This window comes from Salvelinus fontinalis, chromosome 35 (genome assembly GCF_029448725.1).
Source record: "Salvelinus fontinalis isolate EN_2023a chromosome 35, ASM2944872v1, whole genome shotgun sequence".
Classification (NCBI taxonomy): Eukaryota; Metazoa; Chordata; class Actinopteri; order Salmoniformes; family Salmonidae; genus Salvelinus; species Salvelinus fontinalis.
The window spans coordinates 41,465,797-41,491,811 of NC_074699.1; the positions used below are offsets into that span (position 1 = coordinate 41,465,797).

General features: G+C 44.6%; 1 protein-coding gene and 1 long non-coding RNA gene across 2 annotated transcripts; both read left to right on the forward strand.

The window, feature by feature from the left end:
* The first annotated feature begins 6,117 nt into the window (after nucleotides 1-6,117).
* On the forward strand, nucleotides 6,118-17,349 carry LOC129834950 (uncharacterized). Its single transcript, XM_055900320.1, has 5 exons — nucleotides 6,118-6,196; nucleotides 6,928-7,065; nucleotides 9,033-9,184; nucleotides 16,649-16,752; nucleotides 17,109-17,349. Exons 1-5 carry the CDS (start codon nucleotides 6,118-6,120, stop codon nucleotides 17,347-17,349), a joined length of 714 nt encoding a protein of 237 aa, XP_055756295.1.
* Nucleotides 17,350-17,711: 362 nt separating this feature from the next.
* Nucleotides 17,712-23,835, forward strand: LOC129834098 (uncharacterized). Its single transcript, XR_008756208.1, has 3 exons — nucleotides 17,712-17,851; nucleotides 18,048-18,183; nucleotides 23,701-23,835. It is a non-coding gene; the product is annotated as an uncharacterized LOC129834098 (long non-coding RNA).
* The last annotated feature ends 2,180 nt before the right edge of the window (nucleotides 23,836-26,015 follow it).

A 26,015-nucleotide genomic window follows, 5' to 3' on the forward strand; every position in this document is an offset into this window, starting at 1 on the left:
AGAAACGCCAGTTCTCTAGAGAATAAAGAGACATTGACATTATACACTGCTCAAAAAAATAAAGGGAACACTTAAACAACACAATGTAACTCCAAGTCAATCACACTTCTGTGAAATCAAACTGTCCACTTAGGAAGCAACACTGATTGACAATAAATTTCACATGCTGTTGTGCAAATGGAATAGACAAAAGGTGGAAATTATAGGCAATTAGCAAGACACCCCCAATAAAGGAGTGGCTCTGCAGGTGGTGACCACAGACCACTTCTCAGTTCCTATGCATCCTGGCTGATGTTTTGGTCACTTTTGAATGCTGGCGGTGCTTTCACTCTAGTGGTAGCATGAAACGGAGTCTACAACCCACACAAGTGGCTCAGGTAGTGCAGCTCATCCAGGATGGCACATCAATGCGAGCTGTGGCAAGAAGGTTTGCTGTGTCTGTCAGCGTAGTGTCCAGAGCATGGAGGCACTACCAGGAGACAGGCCAGTACATCAGGAGACGTGGAGGAGGCCGTAGGAGGGCAACAACCCAGCAGCAGGACCGCTACCTCCGCCTTTGTGCAAGGAGGAGCACTGCCAGAGCCCTGCAAAATGACCTCCATAAGGCCACAAATGTGCATGTGTCTGCTCAAACGGTCAGAAACAGACTCCATGAGGGTGGTATGAGGGCCTGACGTCCACAGGTGGGGGTTGTGCTTACAGCCCAACACCGTGCAGGACGTTTGGCATTTGCCAGAGAACACCAAGATTGGCAAATTCGCCAGCCCTATTCAGAAATCTGTCAGTGGCTTCTGATTAAATTACATTTTCACAGAACCGCTTGTTGCAATTTCGATGAGGCTCTCTTGTTCAGAAATCGGTAAGTGGACTGGAGGCAGGGCATGAAAGGGATAACGAACCTGCTTAATTGCGCACCCAGCTCACTCAGGTGCTTCGCTATATCACATTTGACATTGTCCGTAAGCTGGAATTCATTTGCACACAAAATATACAATGATGCAAAGACCTGTGTGTTGTCCTTGTTAATGCAGACAGAAAGGAGCTCCAACTTCTTAATCATAGCCTCAATTTTGTCCCTCACATTGAATATAGTTGTGAAGAGCTCCTGTAATCCTAGATTCAGATCATTCAGGCGAGGAAAAAACATCACCCAGATAGGCCAGTTGTGTGAGAAACTCATGCAAGTGGTCAGACAAGTGAAAATTATGGTCGGTAAAGAAAACTTTAAGCTCGTCTCTCAATTTTAAAAAGTGTCAATACTTTGCCCCTTGATAACCAGCGCACTTCTGTATGTTGTAAAAGCGTTACATGGTCGCTGCCCATATCATTGCATAATGCAGAAAATACACGAGAATTCAGGGGCCTTGCTTTAACAAAGTTAACCATTTTCACTGTAGTGTCCAAAACGTCTTTCAAGCTGTCCGGCATTCCCTTGGCAGCAAGAGCCTCTCGGTGGATGCTGCAGTGTACCCAAGTGGCATCGGGAGCAACTGCTTGCACTCGCGTTACCACTCCACTATGTCTCCCTGTCATAGATTTTGCACTATCAGTACAGATACCAACACATCTTGACCACCAAAGTCCATTTGATGTCACAAAGCTGTCCAGTACTTTAAAAATATATTCTCATGTTGTCCTGGTTTCCAGTGATTTGCAGAAGAGGATGTCTTCCTTAATTGAACCCCCATAAACGTAACGAACATGTGCCAGGCCCGCCACTTCTGTTGACTCATTCAGCTGTAACGCATATAACTCACTGGCTTGTATGCGAAGGAGTAATTGTTTCAAAACATCTCCTGCCATGTAACTGATGCGTCGTGAAACAGTGTTGTTTGATGAAGGCATTGTCTGTATAGTTTTTTGGACCTTTCCCCCCAGCATTGTCCCAGCCATATCTGTGTCAGAAGGAAGAATTAAGTCCTCCACAATAGTATGGGGTTTGCCTGTCCTAGCCACTCGGTAGCTCACCATATAAGATGCTTCTAGCCCCTTCTTATTAATGGTATCTGTTACTTTTATACGTCTTACTACTCGAAAGTCGTCTTTATTCTCGCTCAAAAACTCCCGTGGCTTATTTTTCAAATTGTCATGTTTCGTTTCTAAATGTCTGCGCAAGAGTGAAGGTTTCCCGCGAGATAGTAACGGTTAAGTTCTTATCAGAGGGAACATAGGGCAGATCCCGTGTTGCGGCTCATGTACACTCTCTAATTGTATGAACTGTTGAAAAACAGCTCACACCAGAATGGGTTCATTTAGATTTGACAATGATGACATTGGTTGCTGCCAGGGTGCTGCAGAGTTTTCACAGTTTTTGATAAGGCCCTTAAATGCACACCCAGCCTCTGGTGAGGTGCTGAGTCATTCCTTGACACGGTCAATATGGCCCTTGCTACTGGTGAGCTGCAGTCAAGAGAATGATCTTCCACCCTTGAACAACAAGGTCATAAACCTTTTCAAAGCTGATTAATAAACCGGTATGTCCATATTTCCTTCTGATAGACTAGCTATAAGTAGCTATTATTAAAGAGATGAGGTTAGGTAGGGGTTGTTTCCAATGAGTGTCAATGTGATAATCATGGGGGTTTTGTCTTTGGGCAAAAGTCCCTTCTCTATCCACCGTAACGCGGAAACCGGTGAGGAGTTTGTCAATTTGTTAGTAGGCAAACTGTCCTCCCTCCTCGGTAGCCTCCTTTTGGCGAGGACGGGTATCCTACCTGAGTCCTTTGTGGAAGACTTTTTAAATCAGGTATCCTACCTGAGTCCTTTGTGGAAGACTTTTTAAATCTGCCACAACCCCTTTGAATCAGCTATTGTTTTCTTGAAGGAGAAAAGCATTGTAAGCATTTAGGAACGATATGCTACTTATGCTTTTATCAACAAAATGACCTGTACAACTAGTTACATTTATTTTGGGATTCCACCCTGTAAATGTAATTTGCCTGATGGAGAAGGAGAGGCTCATTTCATACAAGTGCATTTTCGGCCACTTTCCCCCCTCGCCGCCTCTCCTCGACTACCTTTGACCTTTTTTCAAAAGGAGAACAGAGAGGAGAGGACATGGGTATAATGAAAGAGCCATAAACTATAATATATTAATCATGTTTTAGATACCATAATCCAATTTGTACCATATTACAGGGGAAATTCATGCTAAGTGTATCATTTACAATGTTATAATGCGTCTTACTGCTGATTTCTATCCTTTGGTGTGCCAATTTCACAATTACATTTTGTCACGATCGTCTTCGTATTGTGAGAGAGAGGACCAAGGCGCAGCGTGATATAAATACATCTTCTTTATTTGAAGATGAAAAGAACACTAATACAAAACTAAACAAAAACAACAAACGATCGTAACGCTATACAAACTACGTGCACACATGCAACATAGACAATTACCCACAACCTACCTAATGCCTATGGCTGCCTTAAATATGGCTCCCAATCAGAGACAACGATAGACAGCTGTCTCTGATTGAGAACCATTCCAGGCAACCATAGACTTACCTAAACACCTACACTGAACACAACCCCATGAACTCTACAAAAACTCCCTCGACAAAACAACCACCCTAGACGAGACAAAAACACACAAACATCCCCCATGTCACACCCTGACCTAACTAAAATAATACAGAAAACAAAGATAACTAAGGCCAGGGCGTGACACATTTAGTCAACACATTCACAAATGGTGACTTTGATCACAGTTTTTAGGTTTAGATTGATTTATGTTCATAGCTAGCTAGCAGCACAAGCGAATATGATGCAGGTAGCTTAGACCACATATCCTAGTGAATATGATGCAGGTAGCTTAGACCACATATCCTAGTGAATATGATGCAGGTAGCTTAGACCACATATCCTAGTGAATATGATGCAGGTAGCTTAGACCACATATCCTAGTGAATATGATGCAGGTAGCTTAGACCACATATCCTAGTGAATATGATGCAGGTAGCTTAGACCACATATCCTAGTGAATATGATGCAGGTAGCTTAGACCACATATCCTAGTGAATATGATGCAGGTAGCTTAGACCACATATCCTAGTGAATATGATGCAGGTAGCTTAGACCACATATCCTAGTGAATATGATGCAGGTAGCTTAGACCACATATCCTAGTGAATATGATGCAGGTAGCTTAGACCACATATCCTAGTGAATATGATGCAGGTAGCTTAGACCACATATCCTAGTGAATATGATGCAGGTAGCTTAGACCACATATCCTAGTGAATATGATGCAGGTAGCTTAGACCACATATCCTAGTGAATATGATGCAGGTAGCTTAGACCACATATCCTAGTGAATATGATGCAGGTAGCTTAGACCACATATCCTAGTGAATATGATGCAGGTAGCTTAGACCACATATCCTAGTGAATATGATGCAGGTAGCTTAGACCACATATCCTAGTGAATATGATGCAGGTAGCTTAGACCACATATCCTAGTGAATATGATGCAGGTAGCTTAGACCACATATCCTAGTGAATATGATGCAGGTAGCTTAGACCACATATCCTAGTGAATATGATGCAGGTAGCTTAGACCACATATTCTAGTGAATATGATGCAGGTAGCTTAGACCACATATCCTAGTGAATATGAAACAGGTAGCTTCAGTTTCATTTTCATCCAGCCTTACCCTTTCCAGGAAATGAAAGGTGCAAACAGAACCTGAAAATTCAGAACGACTCAGCACTACCAGTGGAGCGACATCAATCTGCCAAGGTAACATTTAACACATTGTAAAGAAAAATAGAGACAGAAACTTAAAAGGGCAACATCCAACAAGGAAAATATGTAATTTTATAATAATAGATAATAGATATTTAAACTGAATTCCAAACTTAGGCTACAGCTGATACATTTACATTATACAATCTTCATTCTATTCTAGCCTTTGTTTTTATCAAGTGAAGTAGGTCCTAAAACCAATTAGGAACAAATAGTTGTCAATGCTAACATGTCTTATTTTACAGGTTTATTCTCATTTGTCAGAGATTAAAGTCCAGTGCCTGTGCCAATGTCATTAGTTATTTGATGTTCTATCTTTATGTTGATGTTCTAGATGGATAAGATGTTCAAATTTCTTCAAAAGCACAAACTGGAGCCCTACTACAAAAAATTTCTCACTTTTGGTGTCAAAGATGAGAGCGATTTCATTGATGGCGTAAATGGTGAAGATTTAGACAAAATGGGTAAGGTCACGGACTTGTAACTGACTTAATGACACCATATTAATGCTGTGCCATTCTTTAGCTTGATGAGGCTTAAACCATTAAGTCATAGCTAAGAGTAATTTATTATTATACCACCCCAAGTCCTTATCAACAAAAATGCTAACACACTCTCAACCTGTTTTTGTGCATATCTGCTGATGTAGTGAGCATACAATAGCTAGTTGCTCTCAATCAGACTAACCTACTGGGGAAAATCGAATGAATCTATGCCAGTTAGATTTGCATGTCCGCTAACACGAAAAACAGGTCTAACTAGTAGCATACAGCGTACCATGGTTTTAAATGCATGCTGCATGCCTGGACCTAAAGGGTTGTGGTTACTGTCACACCCTGACCTGTGCTTGTCTCCACCCCCACCAGGTGTCTCCAATTTGTCCCCATTATCTCCTGTGTATTTATACCTGCGTTTTCTGTCTGTCTGTTGCCAGTTTGTCTTGTCAAGTCCTACCAGTGTGATTTCCTGTTGCTGGTTTCTAGTCCTCCTGGTTTTGGCCATTCTGCTTGCCCTGATCCTGCCTGCTGTTCTCTACCTGTTTAACGCTACCTTGGATTTCTGACCATTCTGCCTGCCGTTCTGTACCTTAGTGACACTCCCAGAATTACTGACCTCTGCCTGCCCTTGACCTGTTGTTTGCCTGCGCCCTGTTTTGTAATAAACCTCTGTGATTCAAACTGTCTGCATCTGGGTCTTACCCTGAGTCCTGATAGTTACAGTATTTATGGTTGTTTTTTTGCCATTTCGTGTAGGTTTCATAACCTTAATAATATGTAATTTTTTTCTGAACAGGTTTAAGTCAATTAGAGAAGATTCGCTTTGAAAAAATGAAAGATTCCATCCGAAGACTCAGAGCGCCACAGCAAGCGATGCCTGTACAAAAATCAATGGAGGCTTTTAATCTGCAGTACACATACCCCCACTGTCCTGAGCCAAAAGAGATCACAGGTGAGACATACTGTAGTAGTAGGTCTTATAGGAAAGAGGGGATCATTTTATTTAGAGGGCTTCTAAAACTCATCAAAAGCATCATGTCGGGGCCTCCCGGGTGGCGCAGTTAGCACTGCGATGCAGTGCCCTAGACCACTGCGCCACCCGGGAGGCCCCCGACATTATGCTTTTGATGAGTTTTAGAAGCCCTCTAAATAAAATGAGAGTCTCTGGGTCTCTGGGTTCGCCCCCAGGCTCTGTCGCAGCCGGCCGCGACCGGGAGGTCCGTGGGGCGACGCACAATTGGGCTAGCGTCGTCCGGGATAGGGAGGGTTTGGCCGGTAGGGATTTCCTTGTCTCATCGCGCTCCAGCGACTCCTGTGGCGGGCTGGGCGCAGTGCGCGCTAGCCAAGGGGGCCAGGTGCACGGTGTTTCCTCCGACACATTGGTGTGGCTGGCTTCCGGGTTGGAGGCGCGCTGTGTTAAAGAAGCAGTGCGGCTTGGTCGGGTTGTGCCTTGGAGGACGCATTGCTTTCGACCTTCGTCTCTCCCGAGCCCGTACGGGAGTTGTAGCGATGAGACAAGATAGTAATTACTAGCGATTGGATACCACAAAAATTGTGGAGAAAAGGGGTTAAAATTAATTTAAAAAAAAAAAAAAAAAAAAAAGCATCATGTCACTGATCTGTCATTATGCCCCTCTTTGTGGAATGCCTCATGCTTGACCCTCAGTACAATTTTGAATGCAGACATGGATCCTGCTACAAACACTGTTGAAGACCTGATGCTAAGGATCTGTCACCAAGAGGGCATTGAGAACTCTAAAGCTGTGTGCCTCTACACCATTGAGGGAATGCCTCTAACTGATGATCCTTTCTTCAACACATGTAAGTTAACCAGATACAGTTAACGTAATTCCTTTTGTGTTGTCCACATCACAGCTCCTCGATGTGAATTATTTCCATAGAACTCACAGCCCCTTGTATTGACATGGGGTGGCATCCATAGCTCTATACAGTTGAAGTCGGAAGTTTACATACACTTAGGTTGGAGTCATTAAAACTTATTTTCCACCACTCCACAAATTTCTTGTTAACAAACTATAGTTTTGGCAAATCGGTTAGGACATCTACTTGGTGCATGACACAAGTAATTTTTCCAACAATTGTTTACAGACTGATTATTTCACTTATAATTCACTGTATCACAATTCCAGTGGGTCAGAAGTTTACATACACTAAGTTGACTGTGCCTTTAAACAGCTTGGAAAATTCCAGAAAATTATGTCATGGCTTTAGAAGCTTCTGATAGGCTAATTGACGTCATTTGAGTCAATTGAAGGTGTACCTGTGGATGTATTTCAAGGCCTACCTTCAAACTCAGTGCACCTCTGCTTTACATCATGGGAAAATCGAAAGAAATCAGTCAAAACCTCAGAATAAAAAGTGTAGACCTCCACAAGTCTGGTTCATCCTTGGGAGCAATTTCCAAACGCCTGAAGGTACCACATTCATCTGTACAAACAATAGTATGCAAGTATAAACACCATGGGACCACTCAGCCGTAACCGCTCAGGAAGGAGACGCGTTCTGTCTCCTAGAGATGAACGTACTTTGGTGCGAAAAGTGCAAATCAATCCCAGAACAACAGCAAAGGACCTTGTGAAGATTCTGGAGGAAACAGGTACAAATGTATCTATATCCACAGTAAAACGAGTCCTATATCGACATAACCTGAAAGGCCGCTCAGCAAGGAAGAAGCCACTGCTCCAAAACCAGCATAAAAAAGCCAGACTGCGGTTTAACTGCACATGGGGACAAAGATTGTACTTTTTTGAGAAATGTCCTCTGGTCTGATGAAACAAAAATAGAACTGTTGGCCATAATGACCATAGTTATGTTTAGAGGACAAAGGGGGATGCTTGCAAGCTGAAGAACACCATCCCAACCGTGAAGCATGGGGGTGGCAGCATCATGTTGTGGGGGTGCTTTGCTGCAGGAGGGACTGGTACACTTCACAAAATAGATGGCATCATGAGGCAGGAATATTATGTGTATATATTGAAGCAACATCTCAAGACATCAGTCAGGAAGTTAAAGCTTGTGTATGTAAACTTCTTACCCACTGGGAATGTGATGAAAGAAATAAAATATGAAATAAATCATTCTCTCTACTATTACTTTGACATTTCACATTCTTAAAATAAAGTGGTGATCCTAACTTTCCTAAGAAAGGGAATTGTTACTACGATTAAATGTCAGGAATTGTGAAAAACTGAGTTTAAATGTATTTGGCTAAGGTGTATGTAAACTTCCGACTTCAACTGTATATGAATGTGATGGTTACATTTCTCCAGCCACCCCCCCATCCCTCAGCTTTAGGCCTCATTGATACGAGGTAGCAACTTTAATTCTCTGTACTCCTTAGTCAGTGGGCTTACTACCACTGTATGCAAACATACAAGCCTGCCTACATGCAAATAATAAGGATGAAAATATGTGTTTAACAGCTTTACAACAATTTTTAATGCATTAACCTGCCCATATTATTTCAATCAAATAACACTTTCAGCGACACTTTACGTAAGCAGTATTCCAGAGTATCTATAAGAGAATGAATCATTCATTGCATGAATATTCATGTGAATTCTAAAATGACTTTATACTTATTTGATACAGATACAAATACATGGTGATACATAACATTGATCTGTTACAGGATACATACTGTATATAAATCTGTTATGATCATAGGAAAGGATTGGAAATTGTAATCTACTTCAATATAATTTGAGGGAAAATAACATGGAAGATCCCTTGTGTTGACAATCATGTTGAATTTCAATCCTTTTTAGGGTCTTTGAAAGACAGGCACATTCAAAATGGAGGTAAGCTTTATGTCATGTTTACACCCAAGGAGAACCTGAAACAAGCCCCCCGAACGCCACAGCGAGAGGTGAATGACATCATAGGAGAGGATAACGTTCGATGCCACATCATGCTCAAGGTAAATTCATCATGTTAATTAAAAATACAAAGCTCAAAGCAGCAAGGCTTGTAGGACTCAAGTTATTTATTTATAGCTGTTGAGCTTTTTTTGTATAATTTCAAACAGTCGTTTTGAAAGTTGTGCTCACAAGCCAAAATGGGTCCCTGAAAATGTTGTTGTGCACAATTGTGTACAATGTCATCCATTTCGTATGATGTGTTACGTCCCGATTTAATAAAAAAATAATAATATACACTGAACAAAAATATATGTGTGCTGGTCCCATGTTTCATGAGCTGAAATAAAAGCTCCCAGAAATTGTCCATATGCACAAAAAGCTTATTTCTCTCAAAGTATGTTACATCCCTGTTAAAGGCGGTGCATGGTCAATCTGATGTCTGCAGTGGCCGTACAGCATTTTATGCGATATTGCCTCTGTAGAAGTCAGGACATTCATACTTCTTGCACTTCTTGTCCAGGAATAGAGTTTCTGTTTATACAGGACCTGCCGCCTCCACCTACCATCAACCAACCATGTAAATGCAGAGTATACGAAGCCCCCCGCATTGTTCCAAAAATTGGGAGGCGCATGACATCACCGTACGGAGCTCGATTTGGCCTCCGGAGGCTCCTCAATTGCGTCACACCCTCCATACAGAGCCTCCGGATCGCATAGCCAGAGCAAGCATAAAATGGCTTTTAGTGAGCTTTTCTCATTTGCCAAGATAATCCATCCACCTGACTGGTGTGGCATATCAAGGAGCTGATTAAACAGTATGATCATTACACAGGTGCACCTTGTGCTGGGGACAATAAAAGGCCACTTTAAAATGTGCAGTGTTGTCACACAACACAATACCACTGATGTCTCAAGTTGAACAAGCGTGCAATTGGCATGCTGACTGCAGGAATATCCAGCAGAGCTGTTGCCAGATAATTGAATGTTTATTTCTTTACCATATGCTGCCTTCAACATAATTTTAAAGAATTTGGCAGTACGTTCAACCGGCCTCACAAACGCAGACCCCACGTAACCATGCCAGCTCAGGACCTCCACATCCTACGGGATCATCTAAGACTAGCCACCCGGACAGCTGATGAAACTGTGGGTTTGCACAACTGAAGAATTTCTGCACAAACTGTCAGAAACCATCTCAGGGAAGCTCATCTGCGTGCTTGTCGTCCTCACCTGGGTCTTGATCTGACTGCAGTTTGGTGTCGTAACCGACTTCAGTGGGTAAATGCTCACCTTCGATGGCCACTGGCACCCTGGAGAAGTCTGCTCTTCACGGATGAATCCCGGTTTCAACTGTACCGGGCAGATGGCAGACAGTGTTTATGGCGTTGTGTGGGCGAGCGGTTTGCTGATGTCAACATTGTGAACAGAGTGCCCCATGGTGGCGGTGGGGTTACGGACCCCAAGCTACGGACAACGAACACAATTGCATTTTATTGATGGCAATTTTAATGCACAGAGATACTGTGATGAAATTCTGAAGCCCGTGCCGTTCATCAGCCGCCATCACCGCATGTTTCAAGTTTTAATGTCACATGCACAAGTACAGTGAAATGCCTTTCTTGGAAACTCAAAACCCAACAATGCAGTAATCAATAACAATGTATTACTAGAAAAAACACAAGAGAAATAAGAATAGGAAATATGAAATACAAAATAAGTAAGCAAGCATACTATATACAGGAAATATTTAAAAAGTCAGTTCCAATACCATATTTACATGTGCATCGATACTGGAGTGATGGAGGTAGATATGTACAGGGGTAAGGAGACAGGGATACTGGAGTGATGGAGGTAGATATGTACAGGGGTAAGGAGACTAGGCAACAGGATATAAGATAAACAGAGTAGAAGCAACTTGTATGTGAGCGGGTGTGTAGAGTCAGTATAAATGTATGTGCATATTATGTGTGAGTGAGTAGTTGTGTGTGTGTGTTGGAATGATAGTGTGTGTGGGGACTGTAGGGGCCTTTGAGTGTGCATAGAGACTTATTGAAAGATATTGAAAGAAACGGTCAATAAAGATACAAGGTAAACTCAGTCTGTATAGCTATTTTGTTAGCTATTTATCAGTCGTACTGCTGTGGGATAGAAGCTGTTCAAGAGCCTGTTGGTGTCAGACTTGATGCACCGGTACTTCTTGCCGTGCGGCAGCAGAGAGAACAGTCAATGGCTTGGGTGGTTTGGGTCTTTGACGATTTTCCAGGCCTTCTTTTCACACCGCCTGATAAAGTGGTCCTGGATGGCAGGGAGCTCGGCCCCAGTGATATACTGTGCTGTCCGCACAACCCTCTGTAGCTCCATGCGATCGAGGGTGGTGCTATTGCCATACCAAGTAGTGATGCAGCCAGTCAATATGCTCTCAATGGTACAGCTGTAGAACCTTTTGAGGATTTGAGGGCCCATGCCAAACTTGTTCAGCCTCCTGAGGGGGAAGAGTCACTGTCGTGTCTTCTTTACGACTGTGCGTGTGTGTTTGGACCATTTTAAGTCTTTAGTGATTTGGACACCGAAGAACTTGAAGCTGTCTACCTGCTCCACTACCTCCCTGTTGATGTGGATGCCCCCCCCCCCCCCCCCCCGTTTCCTGTAGTCCACGATCAGCTCCTTGGTCTTGATGACGTTGAGGGAGAGGTTGTTGCTCTGGCACCACACTGTCAGGTCACTGACCTCCCTGTTGGCTGACTCATCGTCGTCGGTGATCAGGCCTACCAACAACGTGTCCTTAGCGAACTTGACAATGATGTTAGAGTCGTGTCTGGCCACACAATTGTGGATGAACAGGGAGTACAGGAGGGGACTAAAATCACACCCCAGTGGGGCCCCTGTGTTAAGGGTCAGTGTGGAAGATGTGATGTTGCCTACCCTCACCACCTGGGGTTGTCCTGTCAGGAAGTCCAGGATACAGTTGCAGAGGGAGGTGTTCAGACCCAGAGTCCTAAGCTTGGTGATGAGCTTGGAGGGGATAATGGTCTTGAACGCTGAGCTGTAGTCAATGAACATCATTCTCACATAGGTATTCCTCTTATCTAGGTGGGTGAGGGCAGTGTAGAGAGAAATTGAGATTGTGTCGTCTATGGATCTATTGGGGCGGTATGCAAATTGTTGTGGGTCTAGGGTGTCTAGCATGGTGGAGTTAATGTGTGCCATAACCAGCCTCTCAAAGCACTTCATGACTACAGAAATGAGTGCTACAGGGTGGTAGTCATTGTGGCATGAAGCCTTAGAGTTCTTGGGAACAGGAATGATGGTGGTCATCTTAAAACATGTGGGGATTACAGACTGGGACAAGGAGAAGTAGAAAATTACAGTGAATATGCCTTCCAGCTGTTCTGCGCATGCTCTGAGAATGCACCCTGGAATACCGTCGGGGCCCGCGGGCTTGCGGGTGTTGACCTAAATAATGACCCTTCTCACGTCGGCCTCGGCGAACCTGATCACCCAGTCCTCTGTCAGTGAAGGCCCTTACACCCTGCTCGATGTTGTTGGGTCTTCTTTTGTATTCCGTAATGGACTGTAGCCCCTGCCAGATGCGGCGGGCGTCGGAGGCCTGTGTTATATGATTACACCTTATTCCTATATTGTTCTTTTGCTCCTTTGATGACTCTGCAGAGGTCATAGTGGGGCTTCTTGTACTTATTCATGTTTTCGGCCATAGCAACAGTGTTGTCTACGATAGCTCTGTGTGAGGTAGCTCTGCTCATTAGTTTTGCGCCAACATCTGTGTTAATCCAGGGCTTTTGGTTGGGGAAGCAGCGAACCCTCTCTGTGGGTACAACGTCGCTGATTCATTTTCTAATGAAGCCGGTGACAGAGGTGGTTAGCTCATCAATGTTATCGGCGGAGTCTCAAAACATATTACAATCAGCGCTAGCAAAGCAGTCCTGTAGTATACTGTTTCAGATTCTGCTGAAACAGGAAGTACGGAGTCATGATCTGCTTTGCCGAATGGCGGACGAGGGAGGGCCTTGTATGCTTGCTTGTGGGTAGAATTGCAGTGGTCGAGGACTTTATCGCCCCTAGGGGCGTTGGAGAAGTGTTGATGGAAGTTGGGCATCACGTGTCTTATTGACGCCAAATTAAAATTGCTGGCAACCAGAAAGGCATCCTCTGGGTGTATGGTTTCCTGCTTTTTGTAAACCTTGTACAGCTCGTTAAGAGCCAGCTTGTTCTTTTTATTGTCCTGAGGTGGAATGTATACAGCGGTCTCGATAACAGCTGAAAACTCAGGAGGTAGAAGGGTTGGAATTTTACTATCAGGTATTCCAAGATGGGTGAACAGTGGGTCGATACTTCCACCGCGCTGGAATCAGCACACCAGTTGGAATTGATGAAGAGGCAAACCCCTCCCCCCTCAATTTCCCTGACTCCACTGTCCTGTCCGCCTGGTGAATTGAGAATACCTCGAGTTGGATAGCCATGGGGGTATCTTGCTTGAGAGTCATATTTCTGAAAAGCTAAGAATATTGCAGTTCCGAGAGTCCCGTTGCTAGAAAATATGCGATCGGAGGTCATCCATCTTATTATCAAGTGACTGTACATTAGCCAGTAGAATGGAGGGAAGAGGTGGTCGGTTTTCGCTTCGCCTTAATCTCACCAGGATCCCCCTCTCTTGCCTTTATAATGCTGGTGTTTCCCCTTGGGTAGCCCAAAAATTGGTCCGGAATTACGAGAGCCCAGGGCAGATGAGTCAAAGTGGAAGCCGGAACTGGGATAAGTATGTTCAAGAGTTCTTGTCGGCTGTAAGAAATAACGACAACATAATCACAAATTAGCAAAGTTGGGTCGGGGCTTGCAAACGGCAGCCCTCCAGTACGGCGCCATATTCAGCATCATAATGCACGGCCCCATGATCTGTATGGACATAATTCCTGGAAGCTGGAAATTTTCCAGTTCTTCCATGGCCTGCATACTCACCAGACATGTCACTCATTGACCATGTTTGGGATGCTCTGGATCGACGTGTATGACAGTGTGTTCCAGTTCCCGCCAATATCCTGTAACTTCGCACAGCCATTGAAGAGGAGTGGGACAACATTACACAAGCCACAATCAACAGCCTGATCAACTCTATGCAAAGTAGATCACGCTGCATGATGCAAATGGTCACACCAGATACTGACTGGTTTTCTGATCCTCGCCCAAATCTTTTTTGAAAGGTATCTGTGACCAACAGATGCATATTTGTAATACCATGCATTAACATTTTTGTTCAGTACTAGTCAAAAGTTTGGATACACCTACTCATTCAAGGGTTTTTCTTTTTACAATTTTCTAAATTGTATAATAATAGCGAAGACATCAAAACTATGAAATAACACATGGAAGTAACCATGTAGTAACCAAAAAAGTGTTAAACAAATTAAAATATATTTGAGATTTGAGATTTTTCAAAGTAGCCACCCTTTGCCTTGATGACAGCTTTGCAGTTTTTTTGTTGTAAATGTATAAAAAATAAAAACTGAAATATCTTATTTACATAAGTATTCAGACCCTTTGTTATGAGACCAAAATTGAGCTCAGGTGCATCCTGTTTCCATTGATCATCCTTGAGATGTTTCTACAACTTGATTGGAGTCCACTTCTGGAAAATGCAATTGATTGGACATGATTTGGAAAGGCTCACAACTGTCTATATAGAGTTCCACAGTTGACAGTGCATGTCAGAGCAAAAACCAAGCCATGAAGTCGAAGGAATTGTCTGTAGAGCTCAGAGACAGGATTGTATCGGCACAGATCTGGGGAAGGGTACCACAAAATGTATGCAGCATTGAAGGTCCCCAAGAACAGTGGCCTCCATCATTCTTAAGTGGAAGAAGTTTGCAACAACCAAGACTCTAGAGCTGGCCACCCGACTAAACTGAGCAATTTGGGGAGAAAGGCCTTGGTCAGGGAGGTAAGATGAGAGAACCTTCCAGAAGGACAACCATCTCTGCAGTACTCCACCAATCAGACCTTTATAGTAGAGTGGCCAGATGGAAGCCACTCCTCAGTAAAAGGCACATGACAGCCCGCTTGGAGTTTGCCAAAAGGCACCTAAAGGACTCTCAGACCATGAGAAACAAGATTCTCTGGTCTGATGATACCCAATAATGACAAAGCAAAAAAAGTTTTTTTTAAATGTGAGACATAAAGATGAGACAATTATAATCAGATAATATTATTAACATGTAAATATTATTGGTTACAGAATAAATAGCAGAAGAATAAGTGCAGATTAAATAATGCTGTAATTTAAAATTGTATACCCAATGTAGGCTACTGCCCCTTTAAGAGCTAGAATTGATTTTGTACCCTATGTTCTGATTTAAATACTATATGTTGGTGACTTCTCACACTATTCAAACCCTACAATCGAATAAACAGCTTATGAAGCTCTCTTATAGATCACATAGTATTGCAAACAAATAATCTTAACAAAAAACTCCACACATATTTTGGAATTTCTGTGTATTCTTGAAAATCGCTAATCAATATCCAAAAATAGCATGTGATTTTTCTGCGAACATGCACATCATCCTCTCCTCTCTTTTGTGGCACTAATGTGAGGTGTTATGTCAGGGGAACGGTGTTGCAGTAGTCTAGTGTGTGGTGCGGGAATAATGACAAGCGAACCTGTGGAGATTTGTGTTCACATTGCCCTAAAAAAGGGAACCGGACCGCGGAATTCAAGCGAACCGAACTCAGACCACCTCTAGAGATGGTCTCAGTTCGGTTTGCTTCAGGGGCTCTTTTGAGGGGTCTTAGTTCCTTTGTTCACACTGAACAATTAAGCGAAACCGCACCAAGTTCACAAAAATTGTCTGAAAGGGACCAAGTGTGAAAACACCCTTAGATCACATTCAATCTCTTTAAACTCTTGCTTTAATTAATTCTAACCCCTTACTGTACACTTTTCCAAACCTGTTATAAGGGCACAAGGCGAGACCCAAATGCAGACACAGGAGGCAGATGGTTGAGCTCCGATATTTATTATAACAAAGGGAGTAGGCAAACGCAGGTCAGGGACAGGCGAGAGTTCATATACCAGGTCAGAGTCCAAACAGTACTAGGCGATAGGCAGTCTCAAGGTCAGACCAGGCAGGGGTCAGAAACCAGATCAGAGTCCAAAACAGTACAAGGGGATAGGCAGGCTGGTAGTCAGAACAGGCAGGTGGGTTCAGTCAGGACAGTTAAGGGTTGAAACCAGGAGGACTAGAAACATACAGAAACTGGGAAAAATAGGAGCAAGGAAAACCACTGGTTGACTTGGCAAACAAGACGAACTGGCACAGAGAGACAGGAAGCACAGGGATATATACACCGGGGATAATAGGCGACACCTGGAGGGGCTGGAGACAATCCCAATGACAGGTGAACCAGATCAGGGTGTGACACCTGTATGTATTATTATGTTACCAGGTAGCAATTAAGGTGTGTTTTGAAATAATGACTGTCAATTATTTTTATATACTTTTCATCAATAGGGAGACTTTGAGGTCAAGGTGGACTTGGCAAGTGACACACTACGAGATCTGAGACAGAAGCTCTCGGATGAAAGTGGAATCCCAGCACATGTCCTCCATTACAAGTAATGTTATGTGCATATACAGTATAATTTAATAATTTATTAATACATTTAATAACAGAAAAAAGCAGTAAATTAATTCATAAACACAGGACACATAATAATTTTACCATCTATAGTTTCAGTACACCTTTTTTCTCACACAATAAGCCATCACTATTATTATAATGACTTATTTGATCACAGTGATTTTGGAGGAACATTAAGGACTTTTTTATACGTTTTATTATACATAAAAAACACATAATTAATAAACCTCGGTACATCTAATGTTTTCACTACATATAGTATCAATATAACTTTCACACAGCATCAGGCGATAAGCCATCATTATTAAGTCAATATTGATGTTTCTGCAGAAGTGAACGCGGTGGAGTTGGACAGACTTTGCTAGATTGTGGAATCAATGAGGAGTCAACTGTGAGCTTTTCTTTGTCCTCCTTCCCTGATGAGCATCCAGACACTAAGGAATTCTACTTGAATGATGTCGTACCCTCAGTGCAACAATCCCAGAAAGGACTCAGTGCTTTCTTTTCTTCACTTTATGCCGTTGTGAGATATTCCAATATCTATTACACTGTCTTGTTACTGTCATTTTGACCATAAACCATTATAAAAACATCTGATATTTTTATTACCATGCTCAGGCAAAGCGCGCTACAGTGTTCCTTTGCTTGTGCCATTGGCGTTCTAATGTACAGTACTTTGTCACATCATGCATTAACTTCCCCATTATCCTTACAGAACGATAAACATTACGGAGAGGGATTGAACAAAGTGATTGCATACATTCGAAAGCTCAGTGGATGCAATCCTCTGGCGCAAAGTCTGCATCAGCTGTTGTACAGAAAGGAAATTGTAACAACGACCCAGAAGGTAATGTAAAGGTAATGTTCTACATATAAAATAATTTAATAAGTCCACAAATGTATTAATAAAATGTATACATTTGTTTTAGGTTGCTATCGTTGAAGGATTGTACAATCTCTTCAGAGAGCTGTTGCCAAGCCTCCACAAAAGAAGAGGTGACAAAATCATTGAAGACTCTGAGGTTTTTGAGATTGCACCAGTGTGCTGGGCCTACCTGTTATCTGAAGCAAAGGTGTGCCCATTGTCTTTTGAGATAACATTGAATAGAGCAGATGTATTGAATGAATATGCATTACACGATACGAAATGTTTTTAATGGGAGATTGAGATACTGCATGCACCTCTATTTGTTTGGTAGTTAAAATATTTTTCAGACCAGGAGCATTTCAAAATGAAACAAATGTATCTGTTTTTGTTCTCTACCCTAGAAAGAGAGTTCACAACATGAGGTCTATGTACCGATAGACTTGAACTCTCAACCTGGAGAACGTTTATGCGACCCAGTTCGAGTACCTGGGTTACCAGATGTCTTTGAGAGAGAGTATGTTCTGCAGAAAATTGAAGGTAAAACATCAGCAGTTGTGGGTGCTTGTGTTATGAACAGCAAAATATGTTCTGTTCCATCTACATGTGGCAAGGGCCAATAGTACCCTACTAATGGGAAACTTCTCTGCACTACTTTGTAAGTACAAGATGACTCTACAGTATGGCAAATGCCATCATATCATGTGCCAAATTCCATAACTCCGGTCAATTGGCTCTAGATTCTAAGCATTAGTTTGCTACATGTTCACCATCAACTGGTGCTATTTTTTACTCAAAAGTTTCAAGCAGTCCAATCACAAGTTTTGAATCAATAGCTGTGACTTGATTGGCTAACTGCAGCTATAATGTTAGACCTAGGAACCGGTTTGCTAAAACTGGTGGACATGTGTCTTTAGAGTTAACATAACTCATTAATAGAGGTGAATTAATAGAGGTGATGAATGTAGTTTCATGCCAATCAATGTTTCCTTCCAAAATTACGAATCTGTTTGGAACCCGGCATAGCAATGTTAATGTTAATTAAATTTTACTCTGATAGTCCAATATAGTGGGCATATACAGTCACATACGAAGTTATTGGCACCCTTGAAAATTACATTATTTTATACTAATACAATTGCTCAGAGAAAATATTTTCTTTAACAAGTAATACAAAATATCTAAAAAAGATAGGTGTCAAAATGATTGGCACTCATGTTTCAATACTTTGTGCACCCTCCCCTTGCGAGGATAACGTCAATTAGCCTTTTTCTATAATGTTTTATGAGATCGAAGAACACATTGGGAGGGATCTTAGACCATTCCTCCATACAGAATCTTTCCAAATCCTTGATATCCTTCTGTCTGCGCTTGTGGACTGCCCTCTTCAATTCAAACCGCAGGTTGTCAATGGGAGAGACTGAGATGAAAAGTTGGTAGAATCTAATTCAAAATGGTTCACAGCTATAATGGCTACCAAAGGTACTTCTACCAAGTATTACCTCTGGGGCGTGAAGACATACTCAATATTTGTTTTTGTATTTTTTTAAATTAGGAACATTTTCCCCTAAAAATATTTCACTTTGAAAAATGTGGAGTAGGTTCTGAAGATTGGTAGGAATTCTTATTTAATTGATTCCCTTTTTTAATTCAATTTTAAGGCAGCATGTGAAGACTGCGTGCAAAGGCTCACTAGCGACTATCTTTTTTAGATGTTTAACTTGTTAAACAAAATATCTTTCCCTGAGCAATTGTATTAGTATAAAATAACATAATAATAAATCCCAAAAATTGCATATAGCTTGATATTTGTATTTATTTTATACTGTGTTTTTTGCTAATCTATTTCAAGGGTGACAATACATTTGGATTTGACTATAGTGTCTTTTTTCCAGCACCTATAGGATGATGTGCATTTTCAATTGATCGTGTAATTAGCAAAACTTTTTCTGAATTTTTGCCAGATCCTAATCTTTTTCTTACCTCAATAGAAGTTCTTTGTTAAACTACAGGCTTTATTGAAAACCCTGTGAAGTAAACAATGCATGGAATGCGAGTATGAAAACTTGGACAAAAAATCTTTGACGAAGGTTTTTTCAAAGTGTTTAATCCTAAAACTAACACAGATCTTTGAGTGATATTGTTGCAGTATAAATTGGATAGAAGTATTTGTAAGCTATTTGGGGATGTTTTTAGAGAATCCTAGCAAACACAATCCAGGGCTTTATATAGATAATGTATTTTAATTCATAGTCAAACCCAGATTTAATAGTGCTACACCTATGTTAATGATTGTAGATGTAGATTTTTCACATACGCTGCTACTATTCTGTTTATTGTCTATGCATAGTCATAGGCTGGTAACTGAGGCTGGTAACTCTAATGAACTTATCCTCTGTTACGTTCCTGACCTGTTTTCCCTTGTTTTTGTAGTTGTTTAGTATGGTCAGGGCGTGAGTTGGGGTGGGCATTCTATGTTGTGTGTCTAGTTTGTCTGTTTCTGTGTCCAGCCTAATATGGTTCTCAATCAGAGACAGCTGTCAATCGTTGTCCCTGATTGAGAATCATATATAGGTGGCTTGTTTTGTGTTGGGGATTGTGGGTGGTTGTTTCCTGTCTTTGTGTTTTGTCTGCACCAGCTAGGACTGTGACGGTTAGTTTGTTTTGTCATTTTGTATAGTGTCTTGTTTTGTGTTAATTAAATAATGGAAAATTACCACGCTGCACATTGGTCCTCAGATCCTTCTCGCCTCTCCTCGTCTGAGGAGGAGGACGACTTAGACTTCCGTTACAGAACCACCCACCAAACTCGGACCAAGCAGCGTTAGTACGAGCAGCAGCGGCCCACTACACAGGAATCCTGGACATGGGAGGAAATTCTGGAGGGTAAAGGACACTGGGCTCACATTGGAGAATATCGCCGCTCTCGGGAAGAGATGGAGGCAGCTAAAGCCCAGGAGCGGTGGTATGAGGAGGCAGCACGGAAGCGTGGATGGAAGCCCGTGAAGAAACCCCAAAAATTTCTTGGGGGGGGGGCTAAAGGGTAGTGTGGCGAAGGTAGGTAGGAAACCTGCTCCCACTTCCCATGCTTACCGTGGAGAGCGGGAGTACGGGCAGACACCGTGTTATGTGGAAGAGCGCACGGTGTCTCCTGTACGTGTGCATAGCCCGGTGTGGGTTATTCCACCTCCCCGCACTGGGCGGGCTAGATTGAGCATTGAGCCAAGTGCCATGAAGCCGGCTCAACATATCTGGCTTCCAGTACGTCTCCTCGGGCCGGTGTACAAGTCACCAGCCTTACGTATGGTGTCCCCGGTTCGCCAACACAGCCCAGTGCGGGTTATTCCAATCCCCCGCACTGGACGGGCTACGGGCAGCATTCAACCAGGTAAGGTTGGGCAGGCTCGGTGCTCAAGGGAGCCAGTACGCCTGCACGGTCCGGTATATCCAGCGCCAACTTCCCGCCCCAGCCCAGTACCACCAGTGCCTACACCACGCACCAGGCTTCTAGTGTGTCTCCAGAGCCCTGTTCCTCCTCCACGCACTCTCCCTGTGGTGCGTGTCTCCAGCCCAGTGCCTCCAGTTCCGGCACCACGCATCAAGCCTCCTGTGCGTCTCCAGAGCCCTGTACGCACTGTTCCTTCTCCCCGCACTCGCCCTGAGGTGCGTGCCCTCAGCCCGGTACCACCAGTGCCGGTACCACGCACCAGGCCTACTGTGCGCCTCAGCAGGTCAGAGTCGGCCGTCTGCCCAACGCCGCCTGCACTGCTCGTCTGCCCAACGCCGCTTGCACTGCTTGTCTGCCCAACGCCGCTTGCACTGCTCGTCTGCCCAGCGCTGTCTGAGCCATCCGTCTGCCCAGCGCCGTCTGAGCCATCCGTCTGCCCAGCGCCGTCTGAGCCATCCGTCTGCCCAGCGCCGTCTGAGCCATCCGTCTGCCCAGCGCCATCTGAGCCGTCCGTCTGCCCCGAGCCGCCAGAGCCGTCCGTCTGCCCCGAGCCGCCAGAGCCGTCCGTCAGTCAGGAGCCGCCAGAGCCGTCCGTCAGTCAGGAGCCGCCAGAGCCGTCCGTCAGTCAGGAGCCGCCAGAGCCGTCCGTCAGTCAGGAGCCGCCAGAGCCGTCCGTCAGTCAGGAGCCGCCAGAGCCGTCCGTCAGTCAGGAGCCGCCAGAGCCGTCCGTCAGTCAGGAGCCGCCAGAGCCGTCCGTCAGTCAGGAGCCGTCCGTCAGTCAGGAGCCGTCCGTCAGTCAGGAGCCGCCCGCCAGTCAGGAGCCGCCAGAGCCGCCCGCCAGTCAGGAGCCGCCAGAGCCGCCCGCCAGTCAGGAGCCGCCAGAGCCGCCCGCCAGTCAGGAGCCGCCAGAGCCGCCCGCCAGTCAGGAGCCGCCAGAGCCGCCCGCCAGTCAGGAGCCGCCCGCCAGTCAGGAGCCGCCCGCCAGTCAGGAGCCGCCCGCCAGTCAGGAGCCGCCCGCCAGTCAGGAGCCGCCCGCCAGTCAGGAGCCGCCCGCCAGTCAGGAGCCGCCCGCCAGTCAGGAGCCGCCCGCCAGTCAGGAGCCGCCCGCCAGTCAGGAGCCGCCCGCCAGTCAGGAGCCGCCCGCCAGTCAGGAGCCGCCCGCCAGTCAGGAGCCGCCAGAGCCGCCCGCCAGTCAGGAGCCGCCAGAGCCGCCCGCCAGTCAGGAGCCGCCCGCCAGTCAGGAGCCGCCCGCCAGTCAGGAGCCGCCCGCCAGTCAGGAGCCGCCCGCCAGTCAGGAGCCGCCCGCCAGTCAGGAGCCGCCCGCCAGTCAGGAGCCGCCAGAGCCGCCCGCCAGTCAGGAGCCGCCAGAGCCGCCCGCCAGTCAGGAGCCGCCAGAGCCGCCCGCCAGTCAGGAGCCCCCCGCCAGTCAGGAGCCGCCCGCCAGTCAGGAGCCGCCAGAGCCGCCCTCCAGTCAGGAGCCGCCCTCCAGTCAGGAGCCGCCCTCCAGTCAGGAGCCGCCCTCCAGTCAGGAGCCGCCCTCCAGTCAGGAGCCGCCCTCCAGTCAGGAGCCGCCCTCCAGTCATGAGCCGCCCTCCAGTCATGAGCCGCCCTCCAGTCATGAGCCGCCCTTCAGTCATGAGCCGCCTTCCAGTCATGAGCCGCCTTCCAGTCATGAGCCGCATTCCAGTCATGAGCCGCATTCCAGTCATGAGCCGCCTTCCAGTCATGAGCCGCCTTCCAGTCATGAGCCGCCTTCCAGTCATGAGCCGCCTTCCAGTCATGAGCCGCCCTCCAGTCATGAGCCGCCCCTCAGCCCGGAGCTGCCATTAGTCCGGAGCCGCCCTTCAGTCCGGAGCTGCCTCTCTGTCCGGAGCTGCCCTTCAGTCCGGAGTTGCCCCACTCTCCTGAGCTACCTCTCTGTCCGGAGCTACGTCTCTGTCCGGAGCTACCTCTCTGTCCGGAGCTACCTCTCTGTCCGGAGCTACCTCTCTGTCCGGAGTTTTCTCCTCTATTTAGGAGGGACCTTTGGGAAGGTTCCTAGACCAGGGTCGGGGGCGAGGGTCGCCACTCAAAGGACGCTAAGGAGGGGGATAAAGACAATGGTGGAGTGGTGTCCTCGTCCTGCGCCGGAGCCGCCACCGCGGACAGATGCCCACCCAGACCCTCCCCTTGAGTTTTAGGGGTGCGCCCGGAGTTCGCACCTTGAGGGGGGGGGGGTTCTGTCACGTTCCTGACCTGTTTTCCCTTGTTTTTGTATTTGTTTAGTATGGTCAGGGTGTGAGTTGGGGTGGGCATTCTATGTTGTGTGTCTAGTTTGTCTGTTTCTGTGTCCAGCCTAATATGGTTCTCAATCAGAGACAGCTGTCAATCGTTGTCCCTGATTGAGAATCATATATAGGTGGCTTGTTTTGTGTTGGGGATTGTGGGTGGTTGTTTCCTGTCTTTGTGTTTTGTCTGCACCAGCTTTACTTTGTAAAAATACAATGTGAAGAAATCCAAGGGGTATGAATACTTTTGCAAGGCACTGTATATGTGAATCAAACTTTGACATAATAGTTTTATGTAGCATGATCTTTAATTGCATGATATGCTGTTTTCCCATTGTTAAGATGGAGAGAAAATCCCAAACTGCTCTGTGGAGATCCTGACAGAGAATGCAATGTCTAGAGCCTCTGATGTTGAAAAGATTTTACTCAGCCTACCTCCATCCATCAAGACTTTCCCTGTTTGGATTTCGTATGGACTTGTAACTGGTCAAAAGTAGGCTTACAATTCTTTCATTATATCATACAATACTGTATTGATATATAGTGTATTGGTAATAAATGTAATGGTTTAATATTTAATATTTAAATTCAAGCTTTCAGATGAATCTAGATGGGACATTTACAGAGATGACTAAAGAATTGAAAGCATACCCTCATCTGACGGTCACTCCACCACTGCTGTTGAAGGATTTAGGAGTGGATGGGCCACGTCTCGTTCTTTTGAAAGAAGGTAGAATACTGGGCCTTGTGCTAAACTAGTTCCAGTCTTGGTACAATGTATCATTAATTAATATATATATATATATATATATATATATATATATATATATATATATATATATATATATATATATATATAAAATATTTGAGCTTAATATGTTTATGAATTGTCACATACCACTGTACCACACACAACACATCCTATACTTCTATTTCAGGGTGTTCGCTCGTTGTTGCGTAGGCCTATGCAAATGAATAGATTAGGTTAGAAAGTTTAATAGTCACATGTACAGGTTTGCAGATGTAATTACAGGGTACAGTGAAAATCTTAATCCCTGAGCTCCAACAATGCAGGCAAAGTGAAATAAACTAATAAAAATAGGAATAATAATATACACTCCCGGTCAAAAGTGGACAATTTTCCACTGGTCTAATGTCCATTGCTCGTGTTTCTTGGCCCAAGCAAGTCTCTTCTTATTATTGGTGTCCTTTAGTAGTGGTTTCTTTGCAGCAATTCAACCATGAAGGCCTGATTCACACAGTCTCCTCTGAACAGTTGATGTTGAGATGTGTCTTTTACTTGAACTCTGTGATACATTTATTTGGGCTGCAATTTCTGAGGCTGGTAACTCTAATGAACTTATCCTCTGCAGCAGAGGTAACTCTAGGTCTTTCTTTCCTGTGGTGGTCCTCATGAGAGCCAGTTTCATCATAGCGCTTGATGGTTTTTGTGACGGCACTTGAAGAAACGTTCAACGTTCTTGAAATGTTCTGTATTGACTGACCTTCATGTCTTAAAGTAATGATGAACTGTCGTTTCTCTTTGCTTATTTAAGCTATTCTTGCCACATGGACTTGTTCTTTTACCAAATAGGGCTATCTTCTGTATACCCCCCACAACACAACTGATTGGCTCAAACGCAATAAGAAGGAAAGAAATTCCACAAATTAACTTTTAAGACACACCTGTTAATTGAAATGCATTCCAGGTGACTACCTCATGAAGCTGATTGAGAGAATGCCAAGAGTGTGCAAAGCTGTCATCAAGGCAAAGGGTGGCTATTTGAAGAATCTCAAATATAAAATATATTTTGATTTGTTAAACACTTTTTTTGGTTACTACATGATTCCATATGTGTTATTTCAGTCACTGTTGTGCCTTCACCACAGTGTCCGTGTGCTTTGACCATTTCACCTCCTCGGAGAAGTGTATGCCAAGGAACCTGACATTTTTGACCGTCTCCACGGCGACCCTGTTGATGATTTCCCTCTGAAGTCCACATTCAGCTCCTTTGTTTTGCTGACATTGAGAGAGAGGTTGTTTACCTGGCACCATGCCGTCAGAGTGCCTACCTCCTCCCTACACCGAGCTGTCGGCCAGCTCTGCGTAGTTAGTAATCAGGCCTACTACTGTCGTGTTGTCAGCAAACTAGATGATGGAGTTGGAACTGTGTGAGGCCACGCAGACGTGGGTATACAGGGAGTATATTAGGGGACAGAGTATGCATCCTTGTGGGGCCCACGTGTTGAGAATCAGTGTTGAGGAGGTAATGTTGACTACCTTCACAACCTAGGGTCGGCCCGTCAGGAAGTACAGGACCCAGTGGCATAGGGAGGAGTTCAGGGCTGTGAGCTTTATGATGAGCTTAGAGGACACTATGGTATTGAGAGCCGAGCTGTAGTCGATGAACAGCATCCTCACATATGCATTCCTTTTGTCCAGGTGGGCAAGGGTAGTGTGCGATCGCGATTGCGTCATCCTTGGATCTGTCAGGGCGATAGGTGAATTGGAAAGGGTCGAGTGTCGGGGAGGGAGGAGGTGATGTGGTCTTTGACTAGCCTCTCGAAGCACTTCGTGAGTGCTACGGGTCAGTAGTCATTCAGTTACTTTCCCTTTCTTGGGCACAGGGATGATAGTGGACATCAAGCAGGTGGGA

Coding starts and splice junctions, on each gene's coding strand:
- LOC129834950 (XM_055900320.1), top strand. CDS start 6,118: ATGCCTGTACAAAAATCAATGGAGGCTTTTAATCTGCAGTACACATAC. Junction 7,066..9,032: donor TGATCCTTTCTTCAACACAT/GTAAGTTAACCA, acceptor AATCCTTTTTAG/GGTCTTTGAAAGACAGGCAC. Junction 9,185..16,648: donor GATGCCACATCATGCTCAAG/GTAAATTCATCA, acceptor TTTCATCAATAG/GGAGACTTTGAGGTCAAGGT.